General features: G+C 42.2%; 1 protein-coding gene across 2 annotated transcripts in view; it reads left to right on the forward strand.

The window, feature by feature from the left end:
* The window catches only part of DYM (dymeclin), a 340,760-nt gene that overhangs the window by 119,363 nt on the left and 206,895 nt on the right, over positions 1-14,502 (forward strand). For both annotated transcript variants that reach the window (XM_049781531.1, XM_049781532.1), the window contains exons 10-13: positions 1,388-1,566; positions 3,774-3,899; positions 6,377-6,490; positions 8,412-8,506. In XM_049781531.1, coding sequence (XP_049637488.1) covers positions 1,388-1,566; positions 3,774-3,899; positions 6,377-6,490; positions 8,412-8,506 — 514 coding nt within the window. The remainder of the gene's footprint in view (positions 1-1,387; positions 1,567-3,773; positions 3,900-6,376; positions 6,491-8,411; positions 8,507-14,502) is intronic.

Raw genomic sequence — 14,502 nt, forward strand, 5'->3', positions numbered from 1 at the left:
TCTTTCTGATAACCTGTCTTAATAGAATATATTTGGCTGTATGTCAAACATTCTATGTTCTTTGTTCCAGGGATCTAATTTAGGACTGGTTGTCACTTTGTGTGTAACCAGAACATGTCAAGGTCATGATTAAGTTGTTCTGGTTTAGGACCTTTTTAACCTAGGTCTCTGTTTACTTACTTACTTGCTTGTAATCTACTTGGATCAATTATATCAATGCAAAATAAAAGTTGGGCTATGTAGCTCAGTTCTCTTTATTTTTTTCATATTTTGCCTCTCAGATGTAAAAATTTTTATATCATTTTATATATAATCCTTAGAAAATGGACTTTTAGAAACAAACGGTCTGGGTCCGGAGAGATAGCACAGTGGCATTTTCCTTGCTGATCCAGGACTGGTTGGTTCGAATCTCGGCATCCCATGTGGTCCCCTGTGCCTGCCAGGAGCTATTTCTGAGCAGATAGCCAGGAGTAACCCCTGAGCATTGCCGGGTATGGCCCAAAAACCAAAAAGAGAAACAAGTGGTCTTTGCTTATAGTTTTGTGTTATTCTTTGATGAGAGCATTTTATTACTATCTTAGTACTATTTAATACATTTCTGTAGTATTACTATCTTAATATATTTCAGTAGGACCAACTATGACTGTGACCAGCTATAATAATCATGATCTATTAGTTTGAAGTAATTTTTTTTCTTTTTTTTTTTCCCTCTTCCCTCCCTCCCCTGAAGTAATTATTATTTTTTTTCGGGCCACACCCATTTGATGCTCAGGGGTTACTCCTAGCTAAGTGCTCAGAAATTGCCCCTAGCTTGGGGGGACCATATGGGACGCCGGGCGATTGAACTGCGGTCCTTCCTTGACTAGTGCTTGCAAGGCAGCCACCATACCTCTAGCGCCACCTCGCCGGCCCCTTATTATTTTTAAAGTAAGATTTTAAGTATAGAGGACTGGCGAATGGGAGGTAGTAAGGGATTAAGAGCTTCCCTTGTTCACAGCTGACCCAGTTTCGATCCCTGGCACTGTAGATGAATATTTCTTTGAGCACTTTGAGGAGTGATTACTGCCAGGTGTGGGCGTTGCTAACCATGACTCTCATACCAAGCCAAAACAAAATGAAAAGGAAAAATTTAAATGGAAATGGAAATGCTGAGCCTGAAAAGTTGTGATTTAGATAAAATTAGGAGTAACTGAGTGGGGTACCTTAGCAGCTCTTTCAATTTTATATATATTCAGATGTATATAATTTGTACATACACATATGTATATAGATGTATATAAATGTATCTATATACATCTTATATATATTTTGTATACATACATTTTATATATCATTTAGAAAATGTGGATGCCACAGTTCTCAGTTGTGCTTGTGTTCTGTATTCCAGATAGCAGTCCTTTCCCCTCGTCAGTTCCACACACTTTCCAGATTAACTTTAACAGTTTATACACGGCTTTGTGTGAACAGCAGACATCCGATCAAGCCACTCTCCTCCTGTATACATTGCTCCACCAGAATAGCAACATTAGAACATACATGTTGGCGCGCACAGATATGGAAAACCTTGTAAGTAGCCTACTACCTTGTGCTTTTTTTGTATTTTATTATACTTGGATTCATTTTTCCCTCTAGGAGTGTGTTTAGGTCTACTTGCCATGAAGGGGGCGGGGTCACCCTTGATGGGAGATGCCTTCACACCCAGGCAGAACTCAGTCAGTGCACATGCACTGTTGGGTCAGCACACAGCTGTAGGACCAGAGTGATAGAACCATTGGACAGAACACTTGCCTTGCATGTGGCCAACCCAGGCTTTATTCCTGGCATCCCATATGGTCCTCTGAGCCCACCAGATGCCTATCCCTGGTACAGAGCCAGGAATAAGCCTTGAGTATTGCCAGGTATGGCTTCCAAACAAACAAAAAACATAGCCTTGCCCCACAGTTCTCTGTCTCTGAGGCTTCATGATCCCTTCAACCATAGTTCTGCCTGACCAAGATCTCCAAGACTGTCTGCTCTTTTCAAGAACAGTTTTATGGGGCTGACAATGTGGCTCAGCACCTTCCCTGTATGAGGCCTTGCATCTGATCTCTAGCACTACAAAAGAGAAAGGGGGGAAAAATGGAAGCTTTTTACCTGGTGTTTTCTTTTTTGGGGGTGGGGGGGTTGCACCCAGCGGTGCTCAAGGCTCACTGCTGGCTCTGTGCTCAGAAATCGCTCCTGGCAGATATGGGGGACCAAATGGGATTCTGGGAATGGAACTGGGGTTCGTCTGGGGTTGGCTGTGCTATTGCTTCCACTACCACCACCCCCTGTTTTCTTGCTGCTGATCAGTGACTGACCCCTGGGCTCCTGTAGTAAATTCCTTAGGGGGAGGACCAGGAGGGAGAATTTTGTTTCCAGGCTGCTCAGCCTCCTGAACACTGGGATCATTGGGCTGCCACAGCACAGCTACTGGAATGTTGTAGTCACTTTATCATCACTGGCCATCACTGGAATGTCTGCTGTCCTTCAGTACAGGAGCGGTATTAGTGCTACATTTTTGTTCATAAATAATAACTTCTACAGTGAATCACTGATTGTCTTTTAATTAATGTGTAAACATAGTGTTTCTGTTGGTAGAAAAGTTAGCTACCTCGGTTCAGGTCGTGTTTTAAATAACAGCTGGATGAATTCAGTTGTGAACATCTACATCAGTTCTTATGATGTAAGAACTCAACCAAATTTTTCATCTCCATTTCCCCCCCCCCCATGGTAAAGACAAAATCTGGAGTAAACACAGATTATTGGAGTCTGTCCATCTAAATGAAGAGAACAGTGCATAGAACTCAGGATTGCCCTGTCCAGCCGGGGTTGGTGCTTGGCATGGGGTGGGGGAGTAGGAGAGCAAAACAGATGAGAGAGAGAGAGAGAGAGAGAGAGAGAGAGAGAGAGAGAGAGAGAGAGAGAGAGGAAGAGAGAAGAGAGGAGAGAGGAGAGAGGAGAGAGAGATAGAAAGAGAGAGAAGAGAGAAAGAGGAGAGAGAGAAAGAGAAGAGAAAAAGGAGAGAGAGAGAGGAGAGAGAGGAGAGAAGTGACACTAAGGACAAAGAAATATGAAAAAAGAAAGATCTGACTAAACAATTGTGTGATATGATGGCCTTATACCAGTGGAAACAGATTTTGTGTGGCATTTGGGGGTGAGGTATGAGAATTGTTTTTTTTTTTGTTTGTTTGTTTGTTTTTTGTTTTTTCTTGCATCAAGAACTTTGTCCTTATTTGTCCTTTTTCTTTCGGTGAAATTTAATTCGAAATATTTTATTGGAAGGAATTTCTCTGTGCTGATCTTATTTTGTCAGGTTAGCATAGAGAATTTTGACAATTTTTTTCTTTTACAGTTTTTACTATTAAGATAATCATGAATTCATCACACTTGAGCACATCTGTGAGGCATGTGACAGACACTTTCTGCTCAGCGTCTAGTGCTGACCCAGCTATAAATGTTCTCAGTAATCCCATCCTCTTAGCATCAGTTGATTTTCTCAGGCTGACCTTTGGAGTACGGAGGCTACTTTTTTCTGCTGGTGTCTTAGCTGTTCCTGTACTGGATAGAAGTTTTAGTCACAGAGTGGGTTTATGTCTTTTCTTTTAGGCTATAGAAAAGTATAACTATAAAATCAAGGTAGAGGCCGCGTTAACCGAAGTGTAAAATTTCAAAAAAAAATTTTGATTCTGATAACTAAGAATATGAACTAGTAAATGAAGATTTTATTTTAATAAAATACCCATTTTATTTAGGTGCTACCCATTCTTGAGATCCTCTATCATGTTGAAGAAAGAAATTCACACCACGTGTACATGGCACTTATAATACTGTTGATTCTTACAGAAGATGATGGCTTCAATAGGTCCATTCATGAAGTGGTGAGTGACCCCGACTTTGTGTAGAATCAGCCAGTACCTCCATCAGATTCACCATGGCCTGGCCGAGTCTCTACTTTTTCTTCTGGGTAGATGTTTCTGTAAGAATCTGACTTAAGTTGGTATGTCTCCCTTTTTATGGATTTAGGAACCTCAAAATGATTTCTTTATGCTTTTGCCTCCTCATTTTGTGTTTCATTTCTAGTTTTTAATCGTCAAGGAAATGGTCATACAGGATAGTTCCTTATGTATATTGAAGAAGAGGAGGGAAGAAAACCGAGAAAACTGGCTATATACATGTATATATACATATATATATAATTTTTAAAAAGTGACATAATTTAACTCTTTAACTTAGTTTTATTGACAAAGTCCATTCCAAACTATTTTAATTTCTATGTTTGATATGTTTGCTTGGGTCCAAGGAATGCATATACATAGTTGAAAACTCTTCATGGAAATAGTTTCATAAAAATTAGACCCCTACCCTGTTCTTGATTCCTACTTCCTGAAGACAAATGGTTTTGACTTTGTCCTTCTAACTAACTTGATAATAGCATTATTTTCTGATTTATCAGGCTTAGATACTAATCAATATCCTCCTAGCTGGTTTTAAGTTCAGCTATTTTTGGGGTGGGGGTAAGCACACCCAGAGGTGCTAGAGCTTACTCCTGGCTCTGTGTTTGGGGATCATTCCTGAGGTGCTCAAGGATTGAATCTGTTCTGCCGTATGCAAAGCAAACACCCCCACCTGCCAGACTACCTCTCAGCACCAATCTTCCTAAGCCAGAAGAGAAGTCATTTGCTCCCCTTTCTACATTTTCATGTGTTTACTTTGGCTTCCAGACCCTGTTCTAGTTTATACATATTTTCTTCCTATTTTATCATCATTTATGGTTAACTCAACTTTTTAAATAAGTTATGATTATGTTAGTTATAACTCAGCTGTTTTGTGTATAATAATTGCAGTTCCTTTCATGTAAATGTTCTCTCCTTTCCATTGGCTTTTTTTGGGGGGGCCATATCTGGTGATATCCAAAGCTTACTTTTAGCTCTACACTTAGGAATTACTTCTATAGGTGCTTGGGGGACCATATGAATGCTAGGGAGTGAACCCAGGTTGGCCACCTGCAAGGCAGTTACCCTACTCACTGGACTATTGCTTTGGCTACTGATTTATTGGTTTGTTTATTTATTTATTGTCTTTGTGCTATTCTTTTTTTGTTTGTTTGTTTTTGGGTCACACCCAGTGACAGGGGTTACTCCTGGCTCTGCTCTCAGAGATCATTCCTGGCTGGCTCAGGGGACCTTAGGGGATGCCAGTATTTGAATCACTGTTCGTCCTGGATCAGATGCGTGCAAGGCAAATGCCCTACTGCTGTTATCTCGTTGGCCCCTGTGCTATTCTTATTAATCATGTCCATAACATTGAAAATGAATAGAATATTTAAAGTAAAACAATCAAGGGTCCTGATCCATTTAAAGTTAGAAAAGAATACAAAAGTGGGGAATTGGTGGGTTGTTGGCTTCAACAGCCGCAAAGTAGAAATGTTGAGAAAAATCATGTGATGAGTTTCCATGGCCTAATCACCATCTTATTTGGAATTTCACTTCCTCTATTTGTACTATCTTTATTGCCATTTATATTTTGGCTAAAGTCTGAAAACAGCCTAAACATCTGTGGGATTTTATTCATAAATATTAAAGTATGTCACGTTACACTTGAAAAATGATCCTAATCGTATGCTTAGAATCACTGGTCATTCAGTGAAATCTTACTATACTTTTTTCTTTCAGTGAACAAACCTGCTAATAACCTAATTCATTTTCTTTTGTTAACTTTAAGTTTTTTGTTTGTTTTTGCACCACACCTGTTGGTACTCAGGGGTTCCTTTTGGCTCTGCACTAAGGAATCATTGCTGGAAATGCATCATGCACCCTTGTGTTTAGCGCAGCCATAAGCCCTGAAGAGTGTGGCACATTGTGTCTGGGAGACCGAGAGAAAGGAAGTTTCTGGGTTTTTTTTTTTTTTTTTGGGGGGGGGGTTGGTTTTTTGTTTGTTTGTTTGTTTTTGTTTTTGGGTCACACCCAGCAGTGCTCAGGGGTTACTCCTGGCTATCTGCTCAGAAATCGCTCCTGGCAGGCTCAGGGGGCCATATGGGACACTGGGATTCGAACCAACCACCTTGCTTGCAAGGCAAATGCTGCTGTGCTATCTCTCTGGAGAAAGGAAGTTTCTAGACGGGCACATGAGGGAGTGAGTGCCAGTGTTCCTCTGGGCTGCCTATGTTTCCATTTGTCTCTCCCGCCCAGAACAGGTTCCCTCTGCTTGTCTACTATCTTCACCTGAGAGCCTCACAGTTCCCTGGGCTGCACTGGGGTCCTCACCTTGGAACCATGCTCTGGTGCCTCGGTGGAGCCAGTCTGGACCCTTTCATGGAAGTAGCTCTACTCATCGAAATTTTTCTTCTCTATCACAGATACTAAAAAATATTACTTGGTATTCAGAACGGGTCTTAACTGAAATATCCCTGGGAAGTCTTCTGATTCTAGTCGTAATCAGAACCATCCAGTACAACATGACAAGGACCAGAGTAAGTCTGCATGGCTCTTTTCTTCTTTGTGTAAAGTAAAAGGATGACTGTGAAATTGACCCTTGAACATTGTGGGCACACGTGGATGCAGCTATCCCTGATCCTGCTGCTGCTGGCCTGTAGCTTTATGATAGCGTCAGTAATCAATGACACATGTGATGTGTATTATAAACTATATCCTTACAAGGAAGTGAGATGTTATGAGAAAATACATTTCGAATACTGGATTATTTTAGGGAGAGTGCAAGTTTGTCATCTATTTATTTATTTATTTATTTATTTATTTATTTTTGGGGGGGGGGTTTGTTTTTTTTTTTTTTTTGGTTTTTGGGCCACACCCAGTAACGCTCAGGGGTTACTCCTGGCTATGTGCTCAGAAGTTGCTCCTGGCTTGGGGGACCATATGGGACACCGGGGGATCGAACTGCGGTCTGTCCAAGGCTAGCGCAGGCAAGGCAGGCACCTTACCTTTAGCGCCACCGCCCGGCCTCTGTCATCTATTTATAAGAAAATTTGTGTAAATGTCAGTCTGCTTAGTTCAGACCTGCATTGTTCGAGGATTGTTCAACTGTAGTGTGGGAGCAGTCTCAGTACATGGAGTGTTTCCTTTCTCAAGAATACACAGGTCTTGGGGCCGGAGAGATACCACAGCGGTGTTTGCCTTGCAAGCATCCGACCCAAGGCCCAAGGTGATTGGTTTGAATCCCGGTGTCTCATATGGTCCCCTGTGCCTGCTAGGAGCTATTTCTGAGCAGATAGCCAGGAGTAACCCCTGAGCGCCGCTGGATGTGGTCCAAAAACTAAATTAAATAAATAAATAAATAAATGATACACAGGTCAAACTCATGTTCACTAATCGGCACTGCTTTACATGATCTGAGTGGAAGGTGCATGGTATCTGTTTCTTATGTTTGGTGTGTTGAGTGGTCAGACATATCTTACATGAAATGGAAAATAACCCATGGAGCACATTTAAGTGGAAGACATTTTCTTTATTGCACTGTTAGACTGATTTGCCTTCTGAAAACTGAAGCAACAAACTGTACACAGACATGAATATGAGGAAGTATAAATTCAAGAGACAAAGAGAAAAAGAAAGTAGAGAACGATTTAAAGAGTTAAGGGAAACTTTCTCCAGGATTGTATTTGCAGGACTCGGGAGTAAATTCCAGTTCCTGTCAATGTTAAAACTATTTATATACAGCTATTTATATATATTCTTTGCTCTTGACCACAGAGATGCAGTCAAGTTTATGAGCTGTTTTCAGTCATTTCTCTCTTTGGGGATAAAGTATATCTATGTCCACAATCTTCTATCTGAAACTTTCAGAGCCAAATGTGCTTTGGAATAGGTCTCAATTTTTATTTTAGAAAGAGAATATGTTACACACACTACACAATTTGTCACTGTTTCATTCTTAAAGAGTGCAGTGCAGGAGCCAGAGTGGTGGCTCAAGCAGTAAGGCGTGTGCTTTGCACACTCTAACCTAGAATGGACCGCGGTTCAATCCCCCGGTGTCCCATATAGTCCCCAAACCAGGAGCGATTTCTGAGCGCATAGCCAGGACTAGCCCCTGAGCATCACCGGGTATGGCCAAAAAAAAAAAAAAAAAAAAAAAAAAAAGGCAAAAGAAAGAAAAAAGAAAAAAAGTGCAGTGCAGTTTTGAACATTAATATTCCTACAATGAAATATTTTAGAATTCACCAAGGTGAATAATGAAGACTAGCACTGCAATCCTATTTATGCCAGATGTTGGTTCTAAACAAATGTGAAAAAGCTGAACTTTCAGGGTTTTCTGGAGTTTGGAATAGAGGGGGATCATAGACTGGAGCTTTCTGAGGCCAGAGACAATTGAACTTACTCATGTTTCATTATATTATGGGAACAAGATGAGTGTTTTAATTGTGCTTTTTGTGACAGGACAAGTACCTTCACACAAACTGTTTGGCGGCCCTGGCAAACATGTCTGCGCAGTTCCGATCTCTTCACCAGTATGCTGCCCAGAGGATCATCAGGTAACTATAAGCCTTCAGAGAAAGTGTGTGTGTGTGTGGGGGGAAACACCCACAAAAAAACATATATTGTGATTTTTTTTCCTTTTTAATGTATTTTGTGAGGAATTTCAAAATTCCTTGCTTAAATTTTACTGCCTTCATGTATGACTGAAATGCTTTGATTTGCTTTGTCTTCTAATCCAACATTTTAATCATCAAAGATAGTTGTTTTGATTTTGTCAGAATGCTTTTCCTGTGAATTTCTGGAATCATCAGTTTCAGTAGGTGACCCTTGAGTCTTCCTTTGCCACACTAAGGGACATGTAGTTCTAGCAAGTTCTTAAGTGCCATAATAGCTCTGGACCACGATTGAGTAGCCATTGTGGACCCAATGCACCAGCTCTAGCCAGGAGGGCTGGTTAAAATATGGTTCTGAATCAAAATCTTCATTTTAACGAGATCTCCAAATGCTTAGTGCACTTTAGAAATTTCCAAGTGCACAGAGTTGAGCCTGAAAATCAAGATATATTTCTTTAGAAAACTATTGTCTCAGATTTGGAATGGATCATCTTTTTATATCATCTTTTTAAATCTTGATGAAAAAGTAAATCATCTTTTTATATCTTGAAATGCATTTTTCACTAAATGTTACTTAGGATATAGAACTGTAAAGTATACTATGGAAAACTTAAAATAAAGACAAAACAACAATGTTGTAGCTATACAGAAGATTTATTATAGCAACTCAACATAGTATTCACCAGATGCTTTGGTAATTCCTCTGAGCAGGAAGTAATCAGTTTTCATATACATGTTCTTTATAAGTTCTCTTCTCTGAAGATAAGGCCCAACTTTTTGTCACTTGCAAAACTTAGAAGAGCCAATATTTCATCTTAAACAAAATGCAAAATAGTAATATACGCTATTGCTATAAAACTCAGATGAAAACCAGGCTTTTGAGAACCTTAGGTGCATGTAAATAAAAGGAATTCTTCCTTATGGTGGCTGAGCTATTGTATATTTGATGACACAGGCTCCTGTGTTATAGCAGTCGCATATGCTCTGGGTTTTGCTCAACTATTGTGTACATACAAAGTTTTTTAAGTTTCTATAAAATGGGGTGATTATTTGGGAATCATAGAATTAGTATATTGACCTAGATTTAGGGGTCAGAGTGATAGCACAGAGGGTAGGGTGCTTGCCTTACAACCAAATGGCCTCAGCACCACATTTGGCTCCTCAGTGTAGATGCAGGGGTCTCAAACTCGCAGTCCGCGGGCCATTTGCGGCCCTCCGTACAACATTTTGTGGCACTGCCCTAGAGGAATCTTTTTTTTTTTGGTTTTTTTTGGGTCACACCTGGCAGTGCTCAGGGGTTATTCCTGGCTCCAGGCTCAGAAATTGCTCCTGGCAGGCACAAGGGACCATATGGGGTGCCGGGATTCGAACCGATGACCTCCTGCATGAAAGGCAAACGCCTTACTTCCATGCTATCTCTCCGGCCCCTGAGGAATCTTTTTTTGTTTTGTTTTGTTTTAGTTGTTTGGGTCACACCCCCAATGTTCAAGGCTTACTACTGACTTTGCACTCAAGGATCACCCCGACTTTGTCTCCTGCGGCTCCCAGGTAAATTGAGTTTGAGACGCCTGGTGTAGAGGGAGGAGTAACTTCTGAGCATCTTTGGATATGGGCCCCCCAAACCAGAAAAGCCCCCAAAGCAAAACCCATTTATAGGGCTGGGTATATGACTCAAGAGGTAGAGTAGATACATAACATGTGATAAGTATCGAATTCCATCAGCAAAGACCAAACCCCTTGTACATGGAGGATAATACATAAAGGGCTGTTTCAGGCTGTGGAGATGCTATAGCTTTCTGCCCTTATTGACACAACCCTGGCCTTTGGCTCCCCCTTCACTTCCCCTAATCTCACATCCAACATTGTTTTTTTTTTTTGTCCTCATTCATGTTCCTCCAGGTTCACACATATGTTCACACAAATTGCAAATTGCATTCAATGGACCATCCAGATGCTCATCTTCCTGTCTTTTTCTTTTTCATCAAGGCCACAGCATATTGTAGGGGTGAAGAATCCAGACTTGAACAAATTAGGAACATTAACTGCAGAACACTGGTTGTGGGATTTGTGAGGCCAGAGTCAGTTGTTGCTCTTTCAGGGGAAGAAGTGAGTTAGTGTTAGTGAAGAGCACAGACCACATGGCATGGACCATGACGATAGTAATAAGGCTGTGCTAACTCATAGCCTCAAACCTTTACAATGTTTGAACTAAACTCCTTTTTTTTTTCCTTTGGTGGGGAGAGATCTGATTTCCCAGCAAGCCTGGCACGCCTTCCACATGGTGCTAATGGGGGTCAATGTCGGAAATGATGTCATGTGGTACCCAGGATCCAAACCAGGGTTACCCATGAACCATGGGAGCTGAACTTCCAAGCCCTTCCAATCCCTCCCCAGCCTCAAGATAGAGTTCATTGGGAAGCCTGTTCTTTCACCTGTACTCTGGGACCCTGCCCCTCCCAGAGACTACGGGCCTCTGGACCATTCCAGCCTTACTCACATATCATGGCTAATGGCTAGTTTTGAGTTCGCACATTGGTCTGGTCCCTGCCTCCTCTTTATTCCTCCTTGTCCCTGTTCATGGCCACACATTGGGAAGCAGATTAGCCTGTGAATTCCTTGTACACAAGATTGGCATTGACCTCCCTTTTTCTGTGGGCTACCATCCTGCGGGGGGAATGCCCCATGTCTGCTTATGGTTTTGACCCCCCCCCCCCCCGGGGGCATTTGACTAGATCTGCAGTTGGGGTTATGCTTGTTTTTCTGGTGGTTGAATTAGGGGAAGCTACACTGAGCTCTGCTCAGAGCTTACTCCTGTCTCTGTGCTCAGGGATCACTCCTGGTGAGACTTGGAGGAACCATTAGGGGTGTCAGGGATTGAGCTCAGTCACCCGCATGCAAGGCGAGCACCCTACCAGTGTGGCTTTGTGCCATCTTTCCAGCCCTGTTTCTTTTGTCACTAACTGGAGAGGAGGTCGCTACTGACATCTAGTGGGTAGAGGCCAGGGGTAGGGGTCCTCAAACTTTTTAAACAGAGGGCCAGTTCACTGTCCCTCAGACCATTGGAGGGTCTGACTATAGTAAAAACAAAACTTATGAATGAATTCTTTTTTTTTTTTTTTTTTTTGGTTTTTGGGCCACACCCTGCAGTGCTCAGGGGTTACTCCTGGCTGTCTGCTCAGAAATAGCTCCTGGCCGCTGTGCTATCTGTCCGGGCCCTTATGAACGAATTCTTATGCACATTGCATATATCTTATTTTGCAATGAAGAAACAAAACAGATACAAATACAATATGTGGCCCGCGGGCCATAGTTTGAGGACCATAGATCTAGCCAGCCCAGAGTCTGGAGTTCTGAGACCTTGCATCTTGCCAGGGTGCCTCCTGCCTTCTCTCTACCTGAGCCTTTGATGACCTTTGATGAATGGCAGCTGCCCCCTCTCCTCCCAGCTCGCTCCCAGGCACTGGGACTGTGCCTTCTCTGCCTGTCTGTCTTTCATCACCCAGTTCCTGCCCACTCACTGTTTTATCTTGCCCCACAATGGCTAATCCCCTCCACATTCCATTCCTGGGCCTTTCTAGATCCACTAATCACTTGCTTCATATTCCTGGCGTGGAAAGAAAAAGAACCCAACTGGCCTCGTGGTCCCTCCCATGCTAGTCACTGCGATAGAAGGGGGCTTTGCAGGGGAGGGTGGAGAAGGTTACAGGCTGGGAAATTCTCCAGAGGGAGGGTGTGGGAGGAAAAACTGCAGAGACTTGACCTCATGCCCTTCTGGCCTGGCCCAAGGAGGCAAGGCCTGTTTCAGCAAGGTGTAATTATAGAGATAAAAAGGCTTGTATTCCATTCCTCTCCTACTTTTCAGAGGCCCACAACAGACCTCTAATGAATACCTAGTCACCGATTCTTAGAAGATGGGTTGGCACAATGATTCAGAGACTTCCTCTAAGTTGATTAGTCTCTGATTGCAATTTGCAGATTATTTGCAACTTCTTGATGCTGTGAAATTGATGACCGTACAAAGTAGTATTGAAAGCTTTCTGGTTTTTCTAGTTTTGAGACTAAAACAAATTGGATTTTTAATTAAAGCTATTTTATTTGGACATTAGAGAGTTAAATCCTTATTGGTTTTTTTGTTTGTTTGTTTGGGTTTTTTTTTTTTTTTTGGGGGGGGGTCAGACCCAGCAGCGCTCAGTGGTTACTCCTGGCTCCACACCCAGAAATCACACCTGCCAGGCTCGGGGGACCATATGGGATGCCGGGATTCGAACCACCATCCTTGTGCATGCAAGGCAAACGCCCTCCCTCCGTGCTATCTCTCCAGCCCTGAGAGTTACATCTTTTCTTTTTCTTTCAGACTAGTCATGTAATTTACGAACTAAAAAAGATTTAAGCTTTTACCTTTTGTGACCACTAAGAGGCACCAGCATGACCTCAAACTCTTGAATTCTCCCCAAGTTCCCAGCTGTGTCTTCTCTTTGTTTAGGCCCAGGCTAACAGTTATACCAGTGGCCTGGCTCTGTCCCCTGCCAATGATATACATGTGAATTACACATGAGTCTCTAGTGAATTACATTAGAGACTAAATCACAGTGTGCTTCCTACTCTGTTTTGGACAAATGCAGACTTCAGAATAGAATCAAAAATTGTTTGATTGGGCCGGGCGGTGGCGCAAGAGGTAAGGTGCCTGCCTTGCCTGCGCTAGCCTTGGACGGACCACAGTTCGATCCCCCGGCGTCCCATATGGTCCCCCAAGCCAGGAGCAGCTTCTGAGCGCATAGCTAGGAGTAACCCCTGAGCGTCAACGGGTGTGGCCCAAAAACCAAAAAAAAAAAAAAATTGTTTGACGCATAGAACCAAAGATAGTATTTTGTTTTGTTTGGGGGGCCATTCCTGGCAGTGCTCAGGGCTTGCTCCTACTCTCTGCTCAGGATCAACCATGGCAGGGCTCTGGAGACTATCTGGGGATTAAAGTTGGGTTGTCTGTGTGACAGGTAAGCACCGTACCTGTTGTACAATCGCTTTGGCCTGATAGTTTATTTTCACCAATACTGCCCAGTATTAACTGACCACACTAGAATTCATCACTTTGTTCTCGATTAATTAAGTTTCCTTGGGTTGTTTTTTCTGAATCCAAGCCAAATCATATATTGAATTGTAAAAGCAAAGATTGGCCTGTTGTTGGAATAAAGTTCCTTTCTCTCTCTAGTGGTGCTTGAGGATCCCCCTCTGGGATGCTTGGTACACCATGTAGTGCTGGGTCTTGAACTTGGTTCTGCATGCAACACAGTGCATGTGGCATGTGGCCCAGCCCTTTGAAGCATGCCCCTTATCCTAAGATGAATTTCTGTTGCACAACATAAAATATTTAGATACATAATACAGCAACATCCGGTTATTTTTCTTGATTATATTTTCGGAATGCTGTATTGTCATCGTCATCATTATCATCATCGTCATCATCAGTTTTTTGATATTTAGGACATGCTTGGCAGTGCTCAGGCCTGGTTTCTGGCTCTACATCAGGGGTGCTCTTGGTGGTTCTTGAGGGGAACCACATGTGGTGCTGGGGATTGAATCTGGGTTGGCTCCATGCAAGGCACATACATACCTTACCCGTTAAACTATTTTCTTGAGCCTCCTCCAACCAGTCATTTTAGGCTGTACTATTTTTTTCAGCTTCAGGACTACTACTTTATTTTTTAAATAAAATCCATTGATCATATGGGGTGCTGAGGATTGATTGAGCTTGGGTCAGCCACATGCAAGGCAAATACCTTACCTATTAAACCAGGGGTCTCAAACTCAATTTACCTGAGTGCCGCAAGAGACAAAGTTGGGGTGATCCTTGAGTGCAAAGTCAGTAGTAAGCCTTGAACATTGGGGGGTGTGACCCAAACAACTAAAACAAAATAAAACAAAAAAAGATTCCTCTAGGGCAA

The sequence above is a fragment of the Suncus etruscus genome, chromosome 10 (genome assembly GCF_024139225.1).
Source record: "Suncus etruscus isolate mSunEtr1 chromosome 10, mSunEtr1.pri.cur, whole genome shotgun sequence".
Taxonomy (NCBI): domain Eukaryota; kingdom Metazoa; phylum Chordata; class Mammalia; order Eulipotyphla; family Soricidae; genus Suncus; species Suncus etruscus.